At 32.6% G+C, this 26,117-nt stretch overlaps 1 protein-coding gene across 3 annotated transcripts in view; it reads right to left on the reverse strand.

The window, feature by feature from the left end:
- Positions 1-26,117, reverse strand: part of Oatp33Ea (Organic anion transporting polypeptide 33Ea) — a 27,861-nt gene extending 1,744 nt beyond the window's left edge. Inside the window, exons 1-10 of one of the 3 annotated variants that reach the window (XM_074135963.1) lie at positions 25,958-26,117; positions 6,580-6,761; positions 5,587-5,820; positions 4,997-5,188; positions 4,768-4,908; positions 4,213-4,431; positions 3,960-4,124; positions 3,400-3,595; positions 2,157-2,301; positions 1,133-1,353 (exon numbers count right to left, since the gene is read on the reverse strand). In XM_074135963.1, the coding sequence (XP_073992064.1) occupies positions 1,133-1,353; positions 2,157-2,301; positions 3,400-3,595; positions 3,960-4,124; positions 4,213-4,431; positions 4,768-4,908; positions 4,997-5,188; positions 5,587-5,820; positions 6,580-6,761; positions 25,958-25,980 (1,718 nt within the window). In that variant the 5' untranslated portion in view covers positions 25,981-26,117. Of the gene's footprint in view, positions 1-1,132; positions 1,354-2,156; positions 2,302-3,399; positions 3,596-3,959; positions 4,125-4,212; positions 4,432-4,767; positions 4,909-4,996; positions 5,189-5,586; positions 5,821-6,579; positions 6,762-7,589; positions 7,738-11,827; positions 12,231-25,957 lie in introns of those variants that run through there. The other 2 variants (XM_074135962.1, XM_074135964.1) reach the window with 2 other exon arrangements.

Genomic DNA, 26,117 nt, shown 5'->3' on the forward strand with positions numbered 1-26,117 from the left:
GATGAAAGTGGTTTTGTGAACCAAACAATGTGAAACAAGAAGTAGACCACCAATCCTTTCTTCAGTCTTTTCTTCTTTGAAAAATAATTTACGAAAAAGAAAACAAAAGTAAATGATTATTAAATCAATCTCAGACTTGTTGTTGCCGTACATATCAATAATTAGATTAATTATTGATGGAAACGAATTATTATTGAAATGACGAACGGAGGATGCAACAATGTACATTTGGACGGGAAAAAATTAAATTGATTAACCGAGTGATTGTCTATTTGGGCCAGATTATTTCATTCAAGGACAGTATTTCGAAAGAGGATAATAATACACGTATTATTTTGAGCTGGGAGAAGTATTACTAGAATCTAAAAATACCAGCTTATCATAGATGCATTGTTCCCCGCCTGATATATGGTTTGTCACTTGATCCCTCTCAAAGAAGAATGTTCATCGTCTTCAATTTACTCTCCAAGATAGAAAGTAGTATTCTTAACTTTAAAAGAAGGAACAAAACAAATAAAGATCTACGGAAATGACTGGGTAGATGGGAGAAATAACTTTGAAATGAAACTGGGCGGGAAATATAGCAGACTGACTGGTGACAGTGGACTAGAATGACAGGCTAGGACCGCTGAGTAATAGAAGGAAAAGAAGAAGGCAGTTTTTAAGATATGCAGATGAACTGAAATCAGTCGGTTGAAAATTCAGTTAAATAATTATTATTGAAATGTTATTATAAATGTAGTACGTAAAGCAGCAATGCTAAGTAATAATTTTGCTAAGTTTTATATAATTTGTAGTGTAGTATATAACTCTATTTCTGTCACTCTCTCTATGTCACTCTGTTGCTAACAGATGTATAATTCTTGTAGCAATAAATAAAACACATTCTCCAATTAATTTTATATAATTTTTTTTAGGTTTAAGGGCGTTCTGAGAAGTATGTTAAAAGTGACATTTTGGTGAAATTTGTAGTTTTACAATCAGTATAATAATAAGATAATAAATAAATATGTTTGAAACATGGCAAGAGTAAGTAACTTGAATGTTTCCACCAGATTTTGAAGTTGTAGAAATATTAAAACTGTCTGGCAGGAGAGTTGTATAAGGTTAATTAATTAAGAATAATAAGTACCTATAATTGACTAGAATATTTCCAATTTTCCCACTGCTACCCAGTAGTTGCATCAGACAGGACAGCATGATGAAATAATAGAAATGATAGCCACAGGGGGTATCACATGGTCCTTCAATCAGCTCGCCACTGTAAGTTGTATATCTATATCGGTCGGTGTTGTTCTCTAATCCAACTATTAGCACGTTCTCATCAGGTATGCAGGTGCAATTTGAATATATCTGGAAAAATATCATTTTTCTTTTTAATGAAATTCATGAATTTATTATTTCTTTTTCATTAAATTTAAATTTTACATCCAGCCAGTCAGAGTTGATGGGAGGTCAGAATTAGCGGTATGCTTTAGGTTGGGACGTAAGTTGGCAATCGTCTCTTAATTGTAACTTAGCAGGGTGTTCCTCTTACTTCTTCAATCCACCATTGCTGAATGCGCCTATCTAAATGTTCTTACGTCGAACAAATGACCCTGGAACTGTGGCAAGACTACTAATCAGCCCTCAAGTCAAGTACGCTCTAATTAATCAGCGCTTAAGAAACTAAACGGTTATTTTCTTTAAACATTTCTTTAAATGAGCGCAAGTCGAACGCTGGTTTCATCGATTCTCTTCATCCACTTCCCATTCCCCTTGCTTTAGGTTTCAAAACTGTTAACGCTTATACTGCCACTTCTTTCAGCCTACTTCGCTCAATTATTTTGCTCACACAACTCCATGCACCTCGTGAAAAAGTTGGGATAATCTTACAATTTAAAAGAGGCCTCCAAAGCAATTACCAGACTTGAACCTTGTATTTTACTATTCTTGTGTCTGAAACAGTTCTTCTGAAGTTACTTTCTATCTTTTCTGGTCATTGCAAAATCATCAGTGTATTTATGAGTTTAATATTATTTCGAATTTTACAACAAATTCGTCAATTACAATTTATTGCAATAAGAGAAAATTGTATTATTACTAACAGGGTAATGTTTATATGTTTGCTATAATAAATTACTGGCGAAAGTGATAGAGCCATTAGTGGAACTTACATGCGTGAGATTCTTTTTGATTGTAGAATGGCAACCAGCGTGGCAGGCACTGTAGAACGTCAAGCCCCTCTCCTCGAGGCAGACTGGGGCATACTTCAGATTCTCACAGCTACAGTTAGCATTACAAACATTATGCACGTCCACGCTGCGGAAAACAATTTCAATTTAAACTGACTACACGAAGAATTAACAGTACATAATTATTTCATTTATCACTTTATAACCAGATTCTTGCATAAATTCTATCATGTTTAACAATGTAAGAGAAACCTTCATCAGCCATAGTTTGTGCTTTTAAAAGTTCTTAAAGAAATATTAAGAAAAAGAGCTTTTCCAGCCTTAACTAAAGTTTAAATCTCTTTGCCAAATGATTGATCTAATTGATGGTGAAATTATATCAATGATTGAATGGAGTTTCCCAAACTAAGGTTAAAATTATTTGAGATGTTTCGAGGATGGTTCTACATTGAAAGGAAGATCTTATGCAGCCGCCTACGTTGATACTGAGGAACACTTAGTGTAGCCTCGTTGAGGAACAGACCTCTATTTTACTATTTTTTATTCTCACTTGTATTTCTCAGACTCAAAACTACCCGGAATAAAAAAATTGCATCTATTCAGATGGTCAGGTTTTGTTGAAGTCGTTAAATTCTAGACTAGTAATGAAATTTTCTAGGACACGGAAAGACCTAAATACTTTATTTTAATCTGGATCATTAGAGGATGACGGGTGACGAGAAAATGGATTGGTTGGCCAAATCGGAAGCCTTAAACCTCCACATAGGTCTCGAACCAGTTGTTGGCCTGAGTTTTGACATACGCTTATCGGGTTTCCAACAGTGGACGACTTTATAGCGTTCATCCTTGGATGAGCTCTGAGGGCTGTCGAAATTCCAAAATGTGAATTCGTGGTCCCCTCCTTAATGATGTACGCCATACTGCAAAGTACAGATCAGCTGATTCAATACTTTAATTAATAAATATTCACTGCCCCGCTAAGATCTTATGTTCTGTCACCTTCGTGGCTTTGAAGCTTCTTTAACATTTATTGTTTACTGGATATTTGCTTTTCACATTTTTTTTATGTATCAATTTTATCAGATATATTTTCTTTTATTCATCATTGCCATTTTTAATAAGATATGATCTGCGCCAGACAAATAAATGTCCAAGACGTACTATGCTTTTTTTTTTTTAAAATTTAATAAGGTATAAACATTCTTATCAATAAAATAATAATCACCTTTTTGTAATTTTATTGTACCCAATAAGATTTGGATCCTCACAACTGATGAACATGTACGTAATTTCTCCTACGATGAAGAATATTCCTACCACTACATTCCAACCTAGGAGAAACTTTGGCGTTGGTTTTGCTTTGGAGATGATCGCGCCAGATAATATAAATCCAAGTACCATTGAAAGCAGTATGGCCGGACCTGTAAAATTATTTTATACGAAACTTTATAAATTTCGATTTAATACCATCAGGTAATCTAAGTTGATCTAAGGGCCACAATAGCCGAGCGGTTAGAGGCGAGGCCCGCAAAGCTAAGATGTATTGTTGGTTCGATTTCCAGTCTAGGCTTTGGATTTTATTAAATGATTTTATGAAACAATTATAGTAAAGTTTATTTACTAGTCGCCTCCGTCCACTAAACCAAGTTCCAAGATAAACAATTCTTTCTCGGCAGAGGGAAAAAAAACAGTAGTCGAAAGTCATGAGGAGAACTAGGTGATATTTTTCACCTGATTTTCTGTTTAAATACTAAGAAATATAGACTAGAATGTAAAAATGCTTACCAACAATAATGTTGGCCCTGGCAGAAGATTTATGGAACTGTACTTCGATATATTTAGTAATGTAGGTAATATATCCGGATGCTCCTAATACATAAAATACACCGGAAAATATATTTATAACCAGCAGTTTATTCTTTATTAGTCTCTTTAAAGCGGCCGGAAAATCTATAAGTAAATAAATACAATTAATGTAATCGATTAATATTTTTCAGTACCTATAAATTTCCAATAAGATGAATTAAATTTTTCTTACCTTTTAATGTTGGAGGATCATTAATTTTGGCTGGCTCAATTTTTAAATTTTCCTTAATATTTCCATTAGAATTCACATCACCAACTTTGATTATATTATTTCCAATTTCAATTTTCTCTTTATGTGAAATTTGAATGTTTTCCGTTTTACGCATTTGTTTGGGAAACATGGCCAGAAGAAAAGAGAAAACAAACATAATTGTTCCTAAAACTAGCCAACCTGAAATTGTAAACGAGGTAAAATTATTTATGTAAATATGAAAAAAGATGAGTTTTTGAAAATAAAGTAAGATGTTTTAAAAACTGAATATTGAAAATATTATAGACCAGTTTTTAGAGATTAAAATTAAAACCTGGGAGAGATACAGTACAGGATCTAAGATCATTCCACATCCATTAATGGCACAAAACAAAATAAAATAAAAGTATTTTTCATTTAGTATTCGTCCCAAAACCTACCTACCGGTTCTTGAATCTCAAGAAATTTAATTCTGCGTACCTTTAAAAACGAACTTATTCCTCATATATTTTTAATAAAAAAAACAATAAAAATTACCTATCCACCATGCTCCAATCCATCTTGGATCCTTCTTTTGAATCAAAGGTGTTGACCATGGATCTACGTAGATGTTCAGACAGAGATAGCCAATGAAGAATCCCAGAGATGGTCCGATAGTCCTTAGGGCTAATGTAAGTCCTGTAATGTTTGTAGGATATTTGATGGGAGGGATTAAAATAATTTTAATTTTTTTTTTTAAAATGATCCACAAACAAAATATTGATACCTAAAATCATTGGTGTTTTCGTCTTTTTCGTATTATCATCAATATATGTTTGACCAAGTGAGTAATAAAGTGTTGTGCCGATTCCAAGGATGAATTGAGATAAAAAGATTAGTACAGGCGGAAGGGCTGAATAGTCTCCAGCATTACAATCTTTGGGAGTACTATCCTCCGAGCATAACCCCATTCTTTCCTCTGAAATTGTGAAGGAAACGTTTGTAAAAGTGGATTTTTAGATAACACTTTTCTTTATACATTTTATTTCTAAAAATATTTAATTCCTTATAACATTATGCTTTGTAAATATAATGAAATTATACATTTCTTTAGAGAGAAACCAACCAACATCCTTCTCTAAGAAGTTACCTTAACCAAATAGTACTGTAAAAATGTTGCAAACAATTGTCGTAGTACTTACTATAAATGTGAGCTGTGAGTTACACTCACCCACTCAGACTCAGAAGACATTAACACGAATTTGCTCCAAAAAAATCTGGATAATACGAAAAGTTCACAAGACTAAAAAACAACTTACCAGTAATAAAGCGAAAGTAAAAAAAAAAATGGATGAATAAAGTTGATAGTATACTTACTGAGATCTAAAGATGTTTGGTTAATTCCATGGCTGACGATATATTCCTGTGTGAGAGAGAGTGCTTTCTCACCCGGGCCATAAATGAAGTGCGGTAAAGCCAGCACATAACACGAAAGAGCTGAACAGCAGACTCCCCAGGCCAGCCACAGAGGGCGGTTCCTTTGGCCACCGATGTAAGAAAGCAATAATGATAACAGTATCTGACTTATTTCATTCCCGCTCAGCATCATTCCTAAAATAATACAAATTGATGATTTAGATTAATAGGAGTAAGACTACGGCAGAGTTAAGCGAAGACTTCGAGTCTCCAGTATGGTTTCAGTTTATTGACGACCAAACATCGGGAACGTACGATAGTTTAATAGTAGTACAGAAAATAAAATTAATACGTTTTCTCTTTAAATAATTAAACTATACAGCGCTTTATAAAGTACGGATGGTACAATTATCAAAAATAGAATCAGAAATTATAAAATGACTGTCAGTGATAATGTTTATTTATTTAAAGCAAATGATCTCAAATTTAAGCTTCGTGTAGTAAAATAAAAAATGACACAAGTTTGGAGTATACATACAATCGCCTTTGAGATCGTCCGCCTTTTTATGAACTTTAGGCGTTAGTTAAACTAATAAATATTTCTATTGAAAGGTGGGGATGTATTTTCATTCAGACAGTGAAAATGGCATAATGGATACTGTCAGCAAAATGAATACTTACTGATTTCTTACAAAATTAAAAAAGTACAAATAGAATTCAAAGAAATGCACTGTGCACCTTGCATTCATGGCAATTATGCTCCTGGCAACTATATCTTCAACTCTAAAGCTCCAAAGGTCTTAGATGTGTTTGCTGGAACAGCCGCGGGTTCTCCCCCACTTAGTCTGAGTCAATTTGATCGTAAAACAAGTTATACGAGTAGTCTCGTCCAGACACTGTATGAACTCGCTTTTAGATTATGGGTCGATGTTACGTTTATTTGACATAGCTTACCTGTAGTTTTGCTGGGTATACCAAATCTCCTTTCAATAGTGGTCAAGGTGGATATGATGTACACATAGGACATGGCCTGTATGGTGCCAAGAAGCCCGTACACCACCATGAAGGTAGTCGGAGTGGCGAATCCTTGTAGCCACCTCGGTCGGCAATACTTTCCCAGTCCACAGTCATTTTCACTGAAACATCGCAGAAAAATATTTATTTAAAGTGAATTTCTTTCACTGTACTGAAATTTTGAGACTAATACTGTAAGAGAATAAAGTTATGAGAGCAGTAATAGTGATATAAATCTATCATTTGTGTTTAAATGTTTCTCATTTGGAAGAGTTGAAGTTTTTGAGGGAACTTTCTTAGAAATTGAATATAATCTAATCAAAAATATTAATCAGAAAACTTGCAGCAGTTATTTTAAATACGAGCAACTTCTACTTAAATCTCGTAACTTTTGCTTTATTTCTTAAGGACTCCCTTTGATATTGTTCTTTAAAATGTCCACCTAGACTTTAGTAATACGTAAGGAGAATCCCTCCCAGTTCTTGTAGAATCTGTCCTAGTTGTGAAAAAATGGAAAATCGTTAATAACATAGAAATATTTTACCGTTAGTATCAGGTTACAACTGAATTCGCTTATGTCAACTTTTATGAATAAAATTTTCACCATAAATACATGTTCCTAAAACTTCTGAAATAGCTAAAAATTGATGTGTTTGTCAGAGAAAAGAATACCTTTAAAAGTTGTTTATATGTTGAAAGCAAACAATTCTATTACTGAATGAGAATCTCGAGAATGTAACTATACGTGTGGATGAAACGGATTTTTTGTTTTATTTTAAGGCATCTCGAAACATGTTAAATAAAACTTGTGTTTTCCGTTGGAATATTAATTTAGACAACTTGACCCAACTGCGAAAAGTAAAAACAAACCGTAGATACATAAAATTAAAGAAATATTTAATACCAATTTCTACAGAAGTAATAATATGATAAGATTAAATAAAGACTACCTTTGTCTTCATAATAAACTATTCAAATAAACAACAAAGAAGTTTACATCATTTATTGAAATAGCAATTTGAGAGCCACTGTTATTATCAGACGATAATGAACACTTAAAACGTTCATGAAAAGTTTAAAAAATGAAATAACCTCTTATCAGAGATCGATAAAGCTAAGCAACACTCATACTTCAGTGGCGACAACCTGACAGGGAATCTTTTCTTTTTATCAAAAAATTTCTTTACTAACATGGAGATCAACTCGGCTAACATTGAGCATGAGACTAATCATTGAGCTCAGTTTTTCCCCAACTGTAATTGTTATGCAACTATTCTGGGAGAATTCTCATTCATTATTATTTGATTAGTAATCAATTTTTATCATAAATAATCGAATTATATGCACTTCCAAAATATTTTCAATTCAAAAAGATTTTTTTAAACGTTGAAATTTCTAATACGTATCAATTTGTTGAAGGAATTTTTTAAATATTTAAGCTTACCTCATAAAAGTTAAAATTTCAGTGTAATCTACAGTTTCAAAAACATTAACACTTTTGTAAAAATTAAATACGATACAAGTATTCAGAGTCTAAAGACAATTTATGATTCAAAATCTTATGTGTATCGCAGTAAGAGAAAATTGTGCGGATGTTCCAACCAGAATTTTGATTTTAACTTTCATGACCTCCAGACAGTCTACTCTCATCCCAGTCATCGGACAGTAAGTTAAAAATTAGTGCCTCTTCAGTACTTATCTTTACAGTCTTTTTTTTACGACTGATTTTTATAAAAGATACGTTACGACTATTCTCTTTTCCTTGTTTATACAATATATAAATCTGCTGATAGCATGATAATTACCTAGCTCCCACAGACTTGTCTAATTAACTCTTTGCAGTCACAAAACTTTTTAGTCAGGGCTTTGTCAGTATATTCGGAGAGATTTTTTATTCATCTTGTTTTCTGAGAATTCACCAATTGTAGATAGGCATGCTAGCGAGTGAGACGTTTTACTATTATGTCGTAGTAAGAAATTAAAAAAAAAATTATGTAAAATATAAAAATTATTTCAGCGAATATCAACTGGAAGCACTATGTGCGTACCCCCCCCCCCCCGAATAACTAATAAAAATTCTGTCAATTCCAAACAAAAATTTCAAAATAATTTGTTTTTGATCACTTCGTCGCAGAGGAGTCACGTGATTTATGGAAAAATTCCAAATTTCTGAGTGACAAACATTATTATCATTGTTAATATTTAATCTTAATCGTTTAATTGTTATTTTCCAATTAATCTTTAATTGTTTGAAACTGTTAATTGACAATTATGTGTATTAATTCAATAAAAACCTTGAATTAAAAAGCTTTATTGATAGTTTTTTTTCCTTTATCAGTGTTTTATTTTTGTTTTATGTACTTATTACCTGGGATTATAAATTGAAAACCGTTGAGAATCTAAATTAATTTGACGTTCACTTATTTTTAAAAACGCTATATTTTTGATGAAATGATCTAAATATGACTATAGACACCGGCTCTAATTTCTTCGGAAGTCATGGATGTGTAGGTATACCAAATCAGATCACCATTAAGACATTATGTTTTGAAATTACTCACGAAGATTTATGTGTAACAGGACCATAGGTTCCTTGCCAGCCCAGTATCGGGTCCAGTGCCAACTCATTATAACTCTTTTTTAATAAACAGTCCAATTATAGATATTTGAGACCAGCTGAAATTCCTTAGTCGCAGTGAAGATTGTCCTTGCTGTCCTCTCTCATGATACTAGGACACTTGTTTTCCTTTTACTCAACCAAGAACCCACTTAAATTCTTCCTCCTGCGACAGAGCCTTGAAGCTCGACCGGTAGGCTAACTTAGACCTACCTATACTTGTGGAGATTCGTAAATCAATTTTAAGGAGAGTTTCCACTTTTATTTTCACACAGCCTTTTACAAAGAACAAGCTTGATCCTCTCAGTGCTTCTGAAAATGTTGTAGCTTTCACATCAGCCTTTGGTCAAAAAATTACTACGAGGTATTTAACCTCTTTGGCCATCCAGAGTTAGTGATCGCAGACCTCCTAGCGTACTTGCATCTCGAGTATATATTCTTCAATACCAATTAACATCCCAATTTAATAGCTAAAAACAGTCAACATTTTGCTGAAAAAAAACTATAGCATGCGCAGAGTCAGTTTTATAAAAGAAAAAGGTTATTTCAACCGTTGAAGTTTTGGTGATCAAGATACTAAAAGAAAAATATTTAACAAATAGTTTTACTGAGTTGGGACTCCTTTATCAGCACTCTTCCTGACGACAAAGGATTATCTTCACCCTCATTAACCCTTAGATATGTTTATTGTTTATGATCATAGAACAATGAATGAAATACAAGGTTGTAATCTGATGCAATGTTACGAACTAAAAATCTGTAATATTCCAATCTATAACACATGCTTGATGTACTCGAGCGCGAAGTTAACAATAAGTTCCTGCTGGCACTGTGTTTTCTAGTACTGAAAAAATCATCAGAGAAATACCATTATAGTTTGGTTCAAGCCGGATATCTAACATTTATATAATCATATTGCCATCTAAACTAATTTCCTTTTTACATCTCCACGTTATCTGTTTTATATTTTAATTATTTCCGGATTTCTCTAAGTTTGTAAACGTAATATTTCCATTAGCAGATTTTACATCATTTTAGCAAGAGTTCTTCCCTCAAAAGTTTCATTTTGGTATAATATAATGGATTTATTACCTATGAAGAATAAGTATTAACTTTTTTAAAAATAAATATTAACTTTTTGCCAGCACTTTATCTAAAAGATAAGGAATAATCCAAATGATAAATTGTCTGCACTTTAAGTGCAACTAGTTAATCCATTCGGATTTGATAAATTTGTTATTACATGAATAATTGTTTATTTGTTTTAGTTACAACTTATCTAGGAGAGTGAAAAAAAAAATCATCTTTTTTACTTAATGGTACTATAAAATTAGTTCAAAATGAACAAAATATGGTCTGAGTAATCATATATCTTTATCTTAATCATGTTTGGAAACCACCCATTATTCCTCAGAATTATTTAAAACCCCTTTATCCACCAAAATTATGAAAATAAAACTTGGTGTTATTTATTTTCGTAAACAAAAATTTCAGAAAAGTGAAAAATATATTCATTAAAGTAATTTCATTACTTGGATTTTTTTTTACCTTTTTTGTAATTTATAAAACACTGACCTACACATGATACTGAAATGGAACATTAGAGGTTCCCTTACCCATCTTTCTCTTTCACATGTCCCTTTATTCAAAGTTTCCTAGATATGTGTTTTACTATGAAAGATGTAGACTAACTTGAATGCAATGAGAGTACAAAATTTAAATAAAATCATCGGGGCTTTTTCCAAGAACATCTGGAAAAAGGAGAAATACATTCCTGTAGAGGAATTAGTTCATGGGATCAAATCCAATATTAAAGTTTCAGCTTCTTTTTAGAGCTAGTATTCAGATCATACCAGATATTTTCTAAAAATCACTTTTTACGATTTAATGTCATTGTTCGATCGTGGTTTTCCAAGTATAAAAACTTGTTTAAATTGCTTTGTCTGGCGTGTGTGTATGTGCTTCTTTGTTGTGTCTTCTGTAAAGACAGGGAGGTACAATAGGTCTTTTGGACCCAGCGCTTTTGGCTTAATAACAACTCCTAAACAATTTAGGGGTGGAGATAAACTTAAAGGAAACCTAGAAAAAGAGGATTTAAAAGACAGAATAGAAGCACTGAACAAAAGAATGCCAGATGAAAGATGATGAAGTGATGAGAGGCACAGAAACTTTCAAAGAAACAGGATAAAGGATAGGATAACCAAAATATGGGAAAAGGAGATTCGAGGATTCAATAGTGCAAAAGAAAAAGGGTGAAAGAAGATGACTGGCTGGTTAGAGAGATTTGAAGAGAAGGAGTAACCTGACCGAGTAACACCAACTTTGGGAACGCAGACACTCAGACATCTTGGCACTCCTGAAGATATACAGCCTAACCACACAAACATTACAAACTAACAGCTTCATCACTCAGATAAAACACCTGAAACCTGTAGATATAGATGATATTTAGACATGTCTGTGAAGGTTCAGCTTACGGAGAGAACAGAAATGTAATTGACTATCAAGCAGCGTAGGACTGAACCCTTTCTCTTAAAGACAGGGTTTAAAAATTTCAATCTTAGAATTTACCTGGAATTTTCTTCATAAATTGGATTCCTTTTAAAATTTCGTGGTACCCGCCATTTGACAACATCTTCAATAACTTTACTCTTTGAAGGTGTAAAATTAATTTGTACTTCTCCTCCATATTGAGTATTATCAACATTTTTCTCTTGTATTTGATTACGATAACTTTCATCATTCTCTTGTGTCTGTAATCTTTGATTAGCTTCTTTGATTGGAAGAAATTTATGTGAATTGTCCGTCATTATGATTAGAAACTATAGTTATACTAAAAATAAATTAAGCTCACTGAAAAAAAAACAACTAAGAAGTTACCAATGCCTCAAATGGCGCCCTAGCGAACTAACAAAAACACTTGCACCATTCGACGAGCACACACCAATCGAAGGGACATATCGACATGTACTGGACTCGCCAATCACTTGTCTATAATTTATTTATTACTGAATCATTATCAAATGGCTGCACACTTCAAAGATAACCAACCTCAGATAATTTCATTGCCTCATTTTAACTCGTAACAATCCTCAAATAATTTTCCAAATTCTGCAATAAATATTTCTATTATCTAGTATTTACCTTTAATTATTAACTCATTCACTCGTTTAATTAATCTAAAATCAACTTCTCCCTCTTTCTACCATGATTTCACAACAAGGTGCGTCTCATATTAATTAATTTTGGGTGATTTAGTGCAATGTATGCTTTAAATCTTACTGGTTCTGGCAGGATAGCCTCCTAGTCAAGACCTCTTAGAAAGCTAAGTATCTGGGAGGCTTATAGTGTTTAGTGCGCAAGTCTCTCACAAGGAGATCCTAAGTTCAAGTCTGTGTATTACTGCCCTGAGATTATCTTTACTAAATTGCCTCTTTTGTCTGTGATGGACAGTGTCCTTTTTGGAAAAGTCTTTCATCTGATAGCTGTTGTATTTTTCTTCTAGTAAATGCCATACATAAATTTAGCATGTAAGAATAAAATTTTTCTTTGATTTCCTAAATTATAATATAACATAAATTTGGGCATTTATTTCCTGGAGGTCCGGATTCGCACCTCAAAGACTTAAAAACATAAATGTGTGATCCAATTAACCCACCGAATTATAAATCAGCAATTGAATAGATATCAAACTTTCAAAGTGTCAAATCAGACTATTAATTAATAAGAAATGAGCCTAAAAAAAATAAAAAAATGAAAAGTATTTCAAGATCACAGAATGATGGCGTAGATAAACTTAAAAAATTAGTTTGCACGTATTTTCTATAATAATAATTGAACATGTGAAATCGGCCTACTTTTTATCGCTGTTGTACGCAAGTTATGTCCTACTAAGTTTGTTTTTTGTCTATAGGTCGAAAGCTTGACAAAAATTATTACTGCAATTGGCAATATTCTTTCTTCAATTAGGATAAATAAATTAAATATATATCAATTAGAACAGCAAGAATTGTAATAAAAGCAAATTGTTGAAGGTTTAAACCGATTTTTATCTAACAGACGATTATTTTCAAGTTGTTTGTTGACGATGATAGATACGCTTGTCGCGTTATGTTTAATTTGACCACATGTTTCATTAATGCTCATTTAGAAATATCTTTATGAGCGATAAGTAGGTTGTGTGTGTTAAACAACTTGTCTTAAGTGAAATAGTCACACTTGACTGCAATCGAAGTGACTTCAGAGAGAAACAAATTAAAAGAAAATCAAAGAAGCAAATTTGAAAAAGAATTTGCGAAAAAATGAAGTCAGAGAAGAAATTTGAAACCTGAATATGAGCTTCCTACGAAATTTGGCCAACATTTACAAAACATCCTTCGCAAAAAAAAAAAAATGTTTTCACATTAAGGAAACACCATATCAACTACATCCGGTGAAGGATAACTTCTAAACTTTGACCCAATTAATACTTCCTCTCTTATACGAACTAAGTGGAAGAAATAAAATAAATGTAAAAAATAAATTATTATTTCTTTATTTTAAAGATTAAAGTAATAATGTATTTGCCGCTTGGGATAAAGATTCATTTAAGCGATTAACAATGACCGCATTATCTTAAATGAAAGGACAAGGTCGCAGTTTGCTCCGTCTCAAACTGTGGGTCCAGTTGATGAAATACTCCGCTTTGAATTTCTCAAAATGTTCTTTAATTCTCAGTCGAGAACTTTCTATTTCGTACAAACATTTAGAAAATGTTTATTAATTCGATTTTTAAAAAGAACTACCTAAGTGTTGACCTGATCTCCAAGGAGCGCTAGATTTAACAAATTAGATTTTTTTTTTTTTGCTTTTGCTATACTATAACCCAATTGACATGACCCCGCAACCTTCACTTTATGCGCAAAATAACTAGGAAAAACCAAATCTGACAGATAATTTTTTAGAAAGAATTGTTTTATGAAACCTCAACAAACAGAAACGGGTTTCATTTGACTTCTATTTTCGTTTCACAGTAAGGCTTATACTCGTACTTCGGTTTAAAAAAAACTTGGTGAGATAGCATTGATGTTCTGATTTCAAATTCTTTATTCACAGAAATTATGTGAGGGCTCACCTCACTGATAAGCTAATGCACTAAACAATGATAAACACTAAACCAATCAAGTGGTATTTTAACAGTTAAGATAAAATGTCACATTTAATAAAACCGTTATTCTAAGAACTATAACAATGAAAATTCAATTCAAAAGAGTACATGTTTTTTCCACATTACGCTAGCTCTACAGGACAAACTATTGCACTCTAGCCTACCATTCTATTGTTTTCTGAAGCTCAATTAATTTACACACTACACTTTCTTTTTCTGTTAGGATTTAATTAATTAGAACAAGATGATTTCTTTAGTTCAGGTTAAAGATTAAAGGTTTTAATATCTTTCTTAATAAAAACTTAAAGATCGGGTTAAGTGCAATTAAGTCTACGTTGCAAAGTATCGCATTCACACTTCTAACAGTTGAACTGTCAAGAAATGCAAGTTAAATGCAATCTAGCAGATACCTCAGCAGTGGAAACGTTTTCCGTAATTTAAAAAGCAATTCACAATTGAAGGTGAACCGTAATTTTCCAAATAATTTATTTTTGTTTTTGCAAACATTCATTCTTTATTAAATACCTAAGGAAGAGAAAATAGTGGACAAATTCTAGAGTACATTTTTGTTAAAAATAAGTTGCCTAAAAAGACTTACTGGTGGAATGTGGAAGTCTTATGTGGGCGTGGTAATTGAGCATGGTCCATCCCTATCTCCCTACGGTTCTATTGGGTTCCTCACACTAAAAGCGAACTGCTTATGAGTGTGCGGCAACTTATTGAAAAACTAGATAGACCGAATCATTTCAATAATAACCTTCCAGGTACAAATCTTGGTACAAAGGATTCCAGAACCGTCATCCTATCATTGCAACAAGGATATGCTCGATACTTGAATGAACATGGAATCGTAGACGTCTTTGAAGGCCAAATACCGGTCCCTTCACTCTACATGTGCATCCATTGTACTCATGATGATCTGCAACTTTCGTTTGAACAATTTTTCTCCGAGAAATTCGATTTAGTGCACTTCTGCATTGACACAGAAGGTAATTCTTAACTGAGTGGTTATTTCTGACTGTTAGCTTTTCTCTCTTCGTAGAGTCTTCGCCTTGAGATTCTGGGTGTGATGGAGGTTTCACTGTACAGGTGATGTATGATAATGAATAGCCTCAGCTGGCACCATCAGGTTGTAGATTGATTACAAGAAATTATGTAAATACATAATAGGAAAAAAAACATGAATTAATATAAATAACTTTAATTAAAATATATTAAAATAACTTCTTTAAAAATTGATATTACGTGAACCCCTCTCCAAAAAAATAAATAATAATAAAAAGTTTTCTGGGGAAAAATTTTTTCACATAAAAAATAAATTAATTCTTAAAAAATTTTTAAGAGTGTAAGTAATGGGGAATTATTGTACTTACGTTTGGATTCTTTGTAACTAGTATAAAAAAAATGAAATTATCTTTTATCATCATTATCATTCTCAAATTGTAATGCTGAAAATTCTTCTCATCTCCACACACGTTGATTACATCATGAGCGTATCCTTGCTTTATCTTCTTTTCAGTTGCTACTCTTCCTGCACCAAACACTATTGCTCCTATTTCTTCCTCGTTTAATACATTTTTGTATAGCTCGGTGTTCTGGCATAGTTCCTATTACATTAAGTTTTTAAGTTCACTTTATTTTCCATTTTGAAGAACTTGTTTTGTCCCTCGTTGGTCCTGTTCCTTTTCAAGTCTATATCTTTGCAATTTTTGTGAGCAGCCTAAACCATTGTTTCAACTTTCATTTTTATACATTACATATTTTTTTGTCTATACTTAGACACTAGTTCTCCTTGTTTATACAACTTCAGATGGCAATAGTATTTAAATATCATAAGGAAACAATGAGTCTAACTTTTTTATGATCGTTTCCTGCAAAATTTTGTGTCAAACACCACAATAAGAAAGCTCACTTCATCAATAACTGAAAGTTTGAATAAATTCTTTAAACAGACCAATAGTAGCTTGATTAGTTTATTTGTTAGGCTACAGGAGAGGCAAATCTTCCATTTTATATCAGTAAAACTAATTCTAATGAACTCCTTTGAATGTTAAAGTCATTTGTATCACTCATTCACGCTGCGGCTCTACGATCTATGAAGGAACTTGGTTTACTTAAACTAGATATCCCAGGTGTCTCGATCACCTACTTTTCATCGCCACTGCTTGGCACTTAATCTCTCTAGAACCTCTTCCACGGCCTGTTGTCATCTCAAAAGAAGTCTTTCTCGAGGTATTCTACCTGGGCCATGGTTTGTAAGCCTTCTATGGCCGATCCATCGTAGGTTTCAGATGTTTGTAACTCCAACCAAATGCATCTTCATCTAATTATAACGGACTTTCAAATCTTTATCATGCTCATGAAATAGAAATCATGAGCACATGTTTAAAGATGTTTCAAGATTTTTCATAACAATACATCCTTCATAAAAACGATAACATTCATAAAAGCAGTATCTACTGCATATATGTAATATTTTCTCATGACGAGTCTCAGTGATTGCATTACACGTATAAAGTAAACCAAATTTTTGACAAACACAAGAGATGATTGCTTTCATAAATGGCTAGTTGATCCCAAATCAAAAAGTAAACACTTTACTAGTGGCTACTAGTACAATGCATCCTCTTTATCTGATCACCCTGACGTCATCGAAGTTTTGTTGCATATAACACATACGAGTATACGTTTGAACAGAAGGCCCTCGTAAAGTGCTGTGATAAATAATAAGAATAAACAAAAAATCAATATTATGACTCACAGCAATTTTTAATATCTTGGTGTATAGCTCTTACAGCCAGGTGCTACTGATAAATATATCAGGTGTTTAAATCACTCTAAGGGAAAGAATGATTGGAATGTTGAATTCCTTACAGGTTACAAAAAAAATAGTTGATTTTCAAATAAAGATGAGTATATAATACTACTCTCAGCGAACGTGAAGTTTAAACCAAAAAGGCCATAATTTCCTCAAAAAGCTGGTAACCACTGAGTTAGAGTGCTAATTGTAGACTCTTCAGGTTGCAAATGCTGCGAAATGAAAACGTTTAGAATCAGTTAAAAAGAAATAAACTTTCAGAACGTAACACTGAGTTTATCCGGCATAGCACGCATGTTTATTGGATCTCTGACCGGTTCCAGGCTTTTGTCTATCGAGTGAGGAAGAATATTCAGTTTGGTGTAGAGATTTCGACTTCACTTATGTTTCCGTCCCATATTATACTCGCTCACTTCTTGCAATATAGTAGTAAATTTAGTGCAAGTTGAGTGAAGTCGAAATCTTTATTAAATAACTGATAATGGTTGAAAGTCTAAAGCCGCCAAAGAATACTCTAAAAACATGCGTTACGACAGCACTGCGGATCTAACCACATTTTTCAGAAACTTGTAAGTCGTTAGTTTTGCCGCGGATCATAAGGATGAATTATGATTAATGGCCTCTTAATGGAATGAAGAAAGAGCAGAAGAGTAGAAGGTGAAAAGTATTGCAAGAAGATGACTATAACAATGGAAACTTAGGATGTTTTCAGGAAAATGTCTTTTTATAGTTTTAAAATCATTAATTTAGTGACTGATAAATTTATCAATGATTAATTGATTGTAAAGCGCTGAACATTGCAGCTAATTTTTAAAGACACATTTTCAATGAACATAAACTAAAAATTACTCATCATGTTCTGCTTTTTAAATTTAAATAATCCAGAAAAGAAATAAACCTGACACGTCTTCAGGGATCTTGACATAACCGCTGGCATCCCTTTTTAACATCACAAACAACACTTAAACTGACAAGATACTTCGGTCCTGTATTAACGGAATTACAATTGGTAACCATTGTGCATGACTTCAGTGCTCGTGAAAGCATAATGAAGGCGAACAATGGTGATAAATCTGAAGATCAACAGCTTAAATTGTAACTCTAGATGGCCTTAATATTGTCATTGAGATATTTTGAGGACATAAAAAATCTTTTAACCGTGAAGAACTTGATAGAAATTTTAGCAATGATGTAAAAATGATTTTTGTTTTTTCAATTCACAGAAAAATCTTATAACCCAACAATTTGTGTTGCATAAGAACTGAAACAATTTTAATATAAGTTTTGCGTGTAAACGTTTATTACTTCCATAAATGTTTTAATTAAAACAGATTGGTACGCAACCATTATTCTTAAGAATTTTTGTTCTTCTTATCAATTATGATAACAAGAGAATGTAAACTGTGAAAAAACAATAACAAAAAATGTAGAGTCATGAAGATTTAATTGATTTTCACTTTCCACATTCTACACTGAGTGGCTATAAAATAAGTGACTACCCTTTATTATTTTTAATTGGTTTTAGGACCAAATCAAAATGTAAAGTTTAATGGCTTCCTGCGATTTTCCATTTTGATAACGCAATTCACCATTTTATAAAAATCATTTTTTCTGTCCCAAGGAACTTCAAAACAGTGTACTTTTGGTGTAAGCTTGTAAATCATGAAATGGTCACAATAGTTTTCTTACCATTGAAAGCGAAAGTATAATGGTAAAAAACTCCATGAATCAGCAACCGAGCTGATATCAAATGATCCGTATTATTTATTTGTCATTCACAAAGCTGAAAGTTCATGGCTTCTGAAAAAAAGAAAGAAATTATTTAAATGAATTAAAAGAGGAATCTGTAATTTAAAAGCAACAGTTATTTCAATCATAGAGCGGATGTTCTCTGCCAGTTTTATTTTCCAAAGACTATTTCCGGTTTGCTCTATAAATTAACTTTATTTATTGTATGTAATGTAAACCTATTGTTAACGTATGAAAATAGCGTAACGAAATTAGTTATTGGTTTTTAGATGGAGCTATTATACGTACTCTCTGCTACTTTTTTTTTTTTTTATTGTTTGTTATGTTATTGTAAGTAACTATTTGGACAAGTTGGTGTAGATAAATCTGTTCATCTCTTTATAATATAGTATGTAGAATCAGCAGTAGTTGATGTTTGCCATTAATATTTGGCAAACTTGTCATAAAAAGCTTTAAAGCCGGTTTATATGTTTATAGACGGGTTATCTCACAGCGCTGGGTCGACAATTATGATAACAAGAGAGAGAGTCGACCCCGTCCCAGGTTACATCAAACGACCGTCGAAAGACCTCCTGCCACTGCATGAGCCCAAACTTGATTTCAACAGGGACCTAAATACAGGAAAAGCACTAATGGAAGTGAAGAAAGTGTTTAGGATGTAGAGTTGTAGTTGTTTCTGTTTCTATTGAGCTTATTAGACCAAGTGTAACTACACAACCATTCATTGATGAAACAACTCTCTTACATCCTCTAGAGGAGGTTCTAGGAGGAGCAGTGGAAGCCGGCAGTTAGCGAGAACACTTTCCTGGTGCCAAATCATCCTTCATCTTCAATGTCCTCGCTCAATATCCTGTTGAATGCTCTCTCTCTCTCTCTCTCTGGCTAAACATTGAGGACTTATGTAGGATATATTCCTATCCAACACCTGATAACAACCAAGCTTTCCAGAGAAGTCCCAGGTAGTTTAGAGATGAAATTCCCCGATAAAATTCGCTAACGCTCTAAACTAGAAAGTCCAGTCAGTAAAATGATACATCCAGTTGAGTAATATCTTTTTAAAAAAAAATCTTTTTCAGACTCTGCGGACTAAACAAACTTGTAAGGAAAAGTAAACCCATAAATATGAAGTATCAGAATGGAAAATTAAAAATTAATAAGTTTATCAAAACTAACAATTCATTTAGGTACTATTAATATAATAATATTAATTATAATTAATTAAAGAACAAACAAATCAATTGGGTTTAGAATTAGAGCTTTTAACAAATTTGGCTTGTATTCAATGATAATGACAATTAACTGGTTTTCATTGAACTAAATACGTTTGACAAAAAAAATGAAGTACATATTTAAAGGTTATTTTTTTACTATTATTATTTTTTTTTTTCAAAATTTATGAATCTGCATTCCAATATTTATTTGGATATAAAACTGGTTCAACGTCTAACCGCTAGGTGCATGATTGTTTCTTTTTATAATTGGAGAAGGTAGAAAACTGAATTTGACATTAATAAATATGCCAAACATGACCTTATACAATGTTTTCTTCTTCCTCTAATAAAATGGAGAAAGAATAGTTATAGCTAACGTAACACAGATCCTTAACTAGGAATACTGATTTCCAGAAGAGATTTTTAAGGAATGAAAAACATGGATTACACAGATTAGTCTTTGTTTGTAGTAATTGTTACTATTTTATTTAACGCAGATAGTGTAAGGTGTCGATAGAGAGCGTGGCGTGATATTTTTGTCAAAGAATTCAAGCAGAAAACTTAACAAAACAAAGTCTTTATTCCCGCATGTTTGGTTTGTGGTGGCCAGTTTTATATCAGAGGTCAACTGACGCCTTCACCGTTCGTAACCCTCGAAAATTATGAAAAAAAATTAAGGTTTTTCTAATAATATGCTGTAAAAAAAAAGTCTAATTGTAATGTATTTTTATGCACTATTTAGAACAGTGATGGCGAACCTATGACCCGCGGGTCAGACACTGACCCGCGCAAGCTTTTTCACTGACCCACAATCACCAGGCAACCATTTGTTTGTCTACACGGATTGATTTAGATTTTATAATTGTGTGGATAATTTATATTCTATTTGTAATTTTTTCAATCACGCATTGACATAAAAGCAATTTAAATGCTATCTATATAAATGCTATCTTTAGTTTGATCATTACAGTTCTAAAACGCAAATGACGACAAATGCTTTTGTAGCATTTGAAATAAAGCAAAAATGTTCACAAAATACCAAATAAAATGTATAGTTGTTAAAAAAATCGGCAACCCAAAGCAAATAACCATATTTAGATTTTTCTTCAGATAAAACACACTTTTGTAAGATTTTGTTCAGTTATGTTTGTAAAAAGAGACTTCCATAGCACTTGTTTCGTCCCGTTTTACCCAGTTAAGCCAACTGAATTTTAAAGATGTTTAGTTTTGAAAATATTCAGTTTACAAATTTTTAAACTTACTTGTGCAAATGGGCATTAGTGACCCAAGAGCTAGTACTAAAAAAAAAATGAACAAAATTTGACTCACGTCTCAAAAAGGTTTGCTCTCCCTGATTTAGAAGTATGAAACCATTCATCAGATTTCCGCAACCGTTGAGCTGCATGCTGCATTCTGGTGCACCATTTGTTGGTAAAAGGTATGCCTTAATGTTTTAAAATAGGTAATTTACGAAAAAAGCAAAACAAATTGTCCATTTTCTTTGGTATGGAAATAACAGACTAGAGCAAGACTTTCGTAATTTCTTGCCTCTTTTCGAGTTAACTTTCTGATCGACTTTATAACCGTTGATGTCTCCATATGTATATATATTCGTTCTTGGCTCTTTAACGTCCTTCCTTAACTGCTCGCTACCCACTTTTTCTGGATTTAAATCAGCATCATTCCAGTTTCCTTTCATTTAGGGGTGCCTTCTTCAGAATATCTTGTTGAGAATCTACTTCCTGCATTTCTCAACATATCATCTTACTTTTTGTGATAGCAACCTCAAATTTGGCATTTCCAAGAGCTATTTCTGGCATGAAAGCCATTAAGCACAGTAAATAGTGTGCAGTGAGAGTTCATTATTCTATTAACTCATTTCGTTCATTTGTCAACTCTTCACCATTTTAATTAACCTAGAATTTCTAGTATTCAGTCTGTGTTCAATTGAAAGGATTAAGAAGCCTAATATTTCAGATCGTTACATTAACCTTGAAATGAATCGACTACAAATAAAAGAATTTATAAATAAAAATAGAGGAGAAGACAAACATGTCTATGTAAAACATGTATGAATGTGTTTAGTTTAACTTTGTAAGTTACATAAGAAGCCCAAAGCCATTTTTGATTTCTCTTTAAATCTGAAGAAAAATTCACAGACCATGCATTTCATTACGAACAGAGAAATCTGTAATTATGTTTCTTCTTATACTTTTTGTGTTATTCAAGGACACTATATTTACAATGGAATCTTGCGTAATTATTTTGGGCTACAATTCCTTTATATTTGAATGTATTCTATTAATGAAATTATGGAACAACCTGCTGGTATATGTTGTCAGTTGTAAACAGGAAGAAATTCAATTTTCGTTAATGCTCTTTTATAGTTAGAGAGAAGTATCGTGATCGTGCATCCAGATTGACGGTAAAGAACAAATAGAAACTCTACACAGCTTTACTGGCTCCAATCCTAACTGCATTCAATCCTTCCAATCAAAAATCGTTACACAATTGTTAATGCCTCTTACTACGTTAGCCATCCAACTATTTACAGTGACCTCAAAAATCCCATTTGTTCTTGACCTACCCAAAATCCCGTTAAACCAAATTTCATCCCAAACATTCCCAAAACTTCAACCCACTCATACACAATCTGTCCCCAAACTACTCTTCCCTCGAATTCTCCGCCGATGACTGAAGAAGAAAGGCATCCTTCGGATTCACTTCATTGGTATCCCAGAGTTAGCCGACTTGTGACGGTCATGCATTGGATGGTCCTCAATCAATTCTTACAATTGATTTTGTTTATATATTACACCCACTCATACTTGTTTCTTGCCAACAATAGTAAAGATTAAAAGTGGAACTAATTTTACAAACTTAAAGAAAATCTAAAGTGACACTCTGCTGAGTACAGTTTTTCCGCCAAAATTCATGATTCAAGAAAATTGTGTTACGTCAACGTTACGGTAAGATAAAACTATACGAGAACTAGAATTTGTTTAGTAGATAAATATTAGAATAAAACTAAATGAAGCCCGAAGTGCGTTTTACGATAGATGATTAAAGTTTCTAACAGAGTGGAGAATACTGCTTCCAGCAAATTAAATATAATTAAAGTTTATCAAGTATAAATAGACGAAGTGACAAAGATAGTTTGTAAAACGTAATTGAAAGAGTGATAAACCAGCTACTGGAATAGCCAACCATATTCTTGGTGACACACCACAATTGGCTCTTTCACAATTAAATGATGGATAGCCACCACCACATCCATACGGTCACTGAGGTCACGATGTTGCATTGACAACTTCACTGTTGCAGCTTTATTGTTATACTTAAGGATAATACCGGAAGTAAAGATCTTGAACTTAAAAAAAAGAACACATAAGAAGTCTGAAGGGAATATAAACACGACTGTCTTTCGCCTCAATTTTTGAGGTGCTGACTTAAAGGAACATTTAAACTTAGTGCATCTCGTAAAAGTCCAAAAATATTATTCAAATAAATACTTACGATTTAATTTTGAAGTTTCGAAGGAGCCATTTAAGAGAACATTTCAAAAAAGAGAAAAAGTAAAAATTGTTGGTAGTGGAATTTTCATTTATTTTCCAGAGCTTTTTCAAGGCAGCCTAGCAACCCGAGAAAATGCTTACATTACTAACCTGTTGTTCAAGAGTTATTTCCAGCGAACTATGCTCTAAGATATCGCCATGACCTTTGTTTTAAAAACAATCGAGGTGCGAACCCAGCGTTTGACTAATCAACATTCATATCTTTCCACATTCATACCCAGACTCCTGTGAGTTTCCTTTGAGTGACCCTTTCCTACCTTGATCCATCCGTTTAACAGATCATGTTCCCAGATTCCGAAATATCCCTCGTACAACGATAACTATCTAAAGAAATAAATTCAAAATTCGGAAATCCAGTAAACTATCTTCTTAAGTCAATAACCTCGCTACCCATTTAATGTTATTCAAAAATCATTCTGGTGATAGAATCTTGCAAGATAATGAAACGGTAAATTACAGGAAAGCTCCATAATCACTAAATTTTGGAGTGAACACCACCCACGAGTTTCATACTCCCAACTGAGTGACGTGCAAAGAGCAGCTATTTGATTTACCAAATTTAGAACAATCGCCACTCACTACAGTTCGAAATGAGATCCATGTTTTGTTTTACAAATTGCTAAAAGATTTGTTTAAATTAAACAATCCTTGTGATTGGTAATAACACGGGATCTATTTGTGCATTTAGCTCTATACAATCCAAATAAATAACTATTTCAAGGTAAAATATATAATTTTTATTTCTGCGCGTTCTTTGGGAAGGTTTGAAATTAGGGCTCCATTTTAAAGTGTGCCATTTTATATGTGGTTTGGTTCTGAAGCCGCGTAATTTTTTTTATTACGATATGTCATACCAGAATTCTTAGAAAGAATATCAGTAACCAAAAAGGTTCGTTTGAACGTGGACAAAATGTGAGTGCTTTAAGCTTATCTACAAGTTTGGTTTGAAACTTCATTCTCAGAGAATATTTTACATTTTCTCAGAGTACTTTATCCCTCAGAGAGGGAGCTGGGGCAGTTCCAGCATCATCTTTCCTTCAACTATCATAGTTTTAATTCAGTTAAACTTATATAATATTAGAAATCATCTTAAGTACCTTTTGGAACAAATTTTAAGTTTCAAAACAATTAAATGACGAAATCCGAGATAAGAGGAGTATTAGGTTTCACTTTTTTTTCCTTGGTTATATCAGATACATATAAGTAGGATTCTGTAATTAAATTTTTGACTAAAATTAATTTGTTTATTCATTTGACTAAATGATTACGTATTATTTTGCTTTACTTATGGTCTATTATTGCATTCCATTATTATTATTTTATGGTACTTGAATTCAGTTATTTATTTAAGTTTTTTTAACTTGCCTTGTACAATATCAGGTTACTTATCAGAAGAGAGTTAGTCACTGAGTTATTTGTGTTACCTTTAATGGTTTAGACAAACAAAACAGTTTTAAGATCAACTCACATTGTTTAACTCTTACTATGGCTAAATTGGGAAATTCTTCCACTATCCAGAAAACCCAGTAAAATTTTCACTACTTAATTATTCTTGGCGTCCCTGCCAGTATCACAGCTTAACAGTGAAAGCAACACTCAGTACTAACGCCTCTACCGCTCTTACATTGTACACAAAGGTCTGCATTAGTGGTTAATGTAAAATTAAAAAAAAAAAGAGTAAAGTAATGCCTAATCTTTTTTCAGGAGGGCGCTAAGTTCCTGTTGGATTAGTTATCGCTATTCGGAGGTGATTAGCAAACATACCAGACTACAAATTACTCATATTAACCATTAAACAAAATCCAAGACCTAGACCGGGAATCAATCTCTTTTACTATTTTAGAATTTTATATTTCACAGAAATGGAATTTTGGAATTTTTCCCCTGAAAACTCTAATAAATTTACTAAATTATTAAATTTGTTTTAATTTAATTGATTCCTTATTCCTGTTTTTTTAAAGAATAATTAGCTCAGACTACGGGTCAATTTGTGTTAAACAGAATAAACTGGTCAGTTACATTCTTAAACTAACTAAAACAAATTAGTTCAGGAAACGTAGATTGACAATGAATATTTTATTATTTTAAGATATTTTACCATTTGTAAATCATTAGAGGAATTCGATGATTTTAAATTAAAAATAATGGTATAAATAAACAATGCCAATGGAGCACCAATCTTATTGTGAACAAAAATCTTACCTGATTGGTGGAGTATCGGTCATGAGCGAACGTGTAGAGTGTTGAAATTGTAGCTGGTAGTAGGTCACTGAAAACAACACTTGTATCCACTCTATCTAGACACAACACTGGCTCAGCTACTCTGTTCTGTTGGTATGTACTAACAACAATTCTAGCACAG

Source organism: Rhodnius prolixus, unplaced genomic scaffold, assembly GCF_049639745.1.
Source record: "Rhodnius prolixus isolate KJV_2025 unplaced genomic scaffold, Rpr scaffold_5, whole genome shotgun sequence".
NCBI lineage: Eukaryota > Metazoa > Arthropoda > Insecta > Hemiptera > Reduviidae > Rhodnius > Rhodnius prolixus.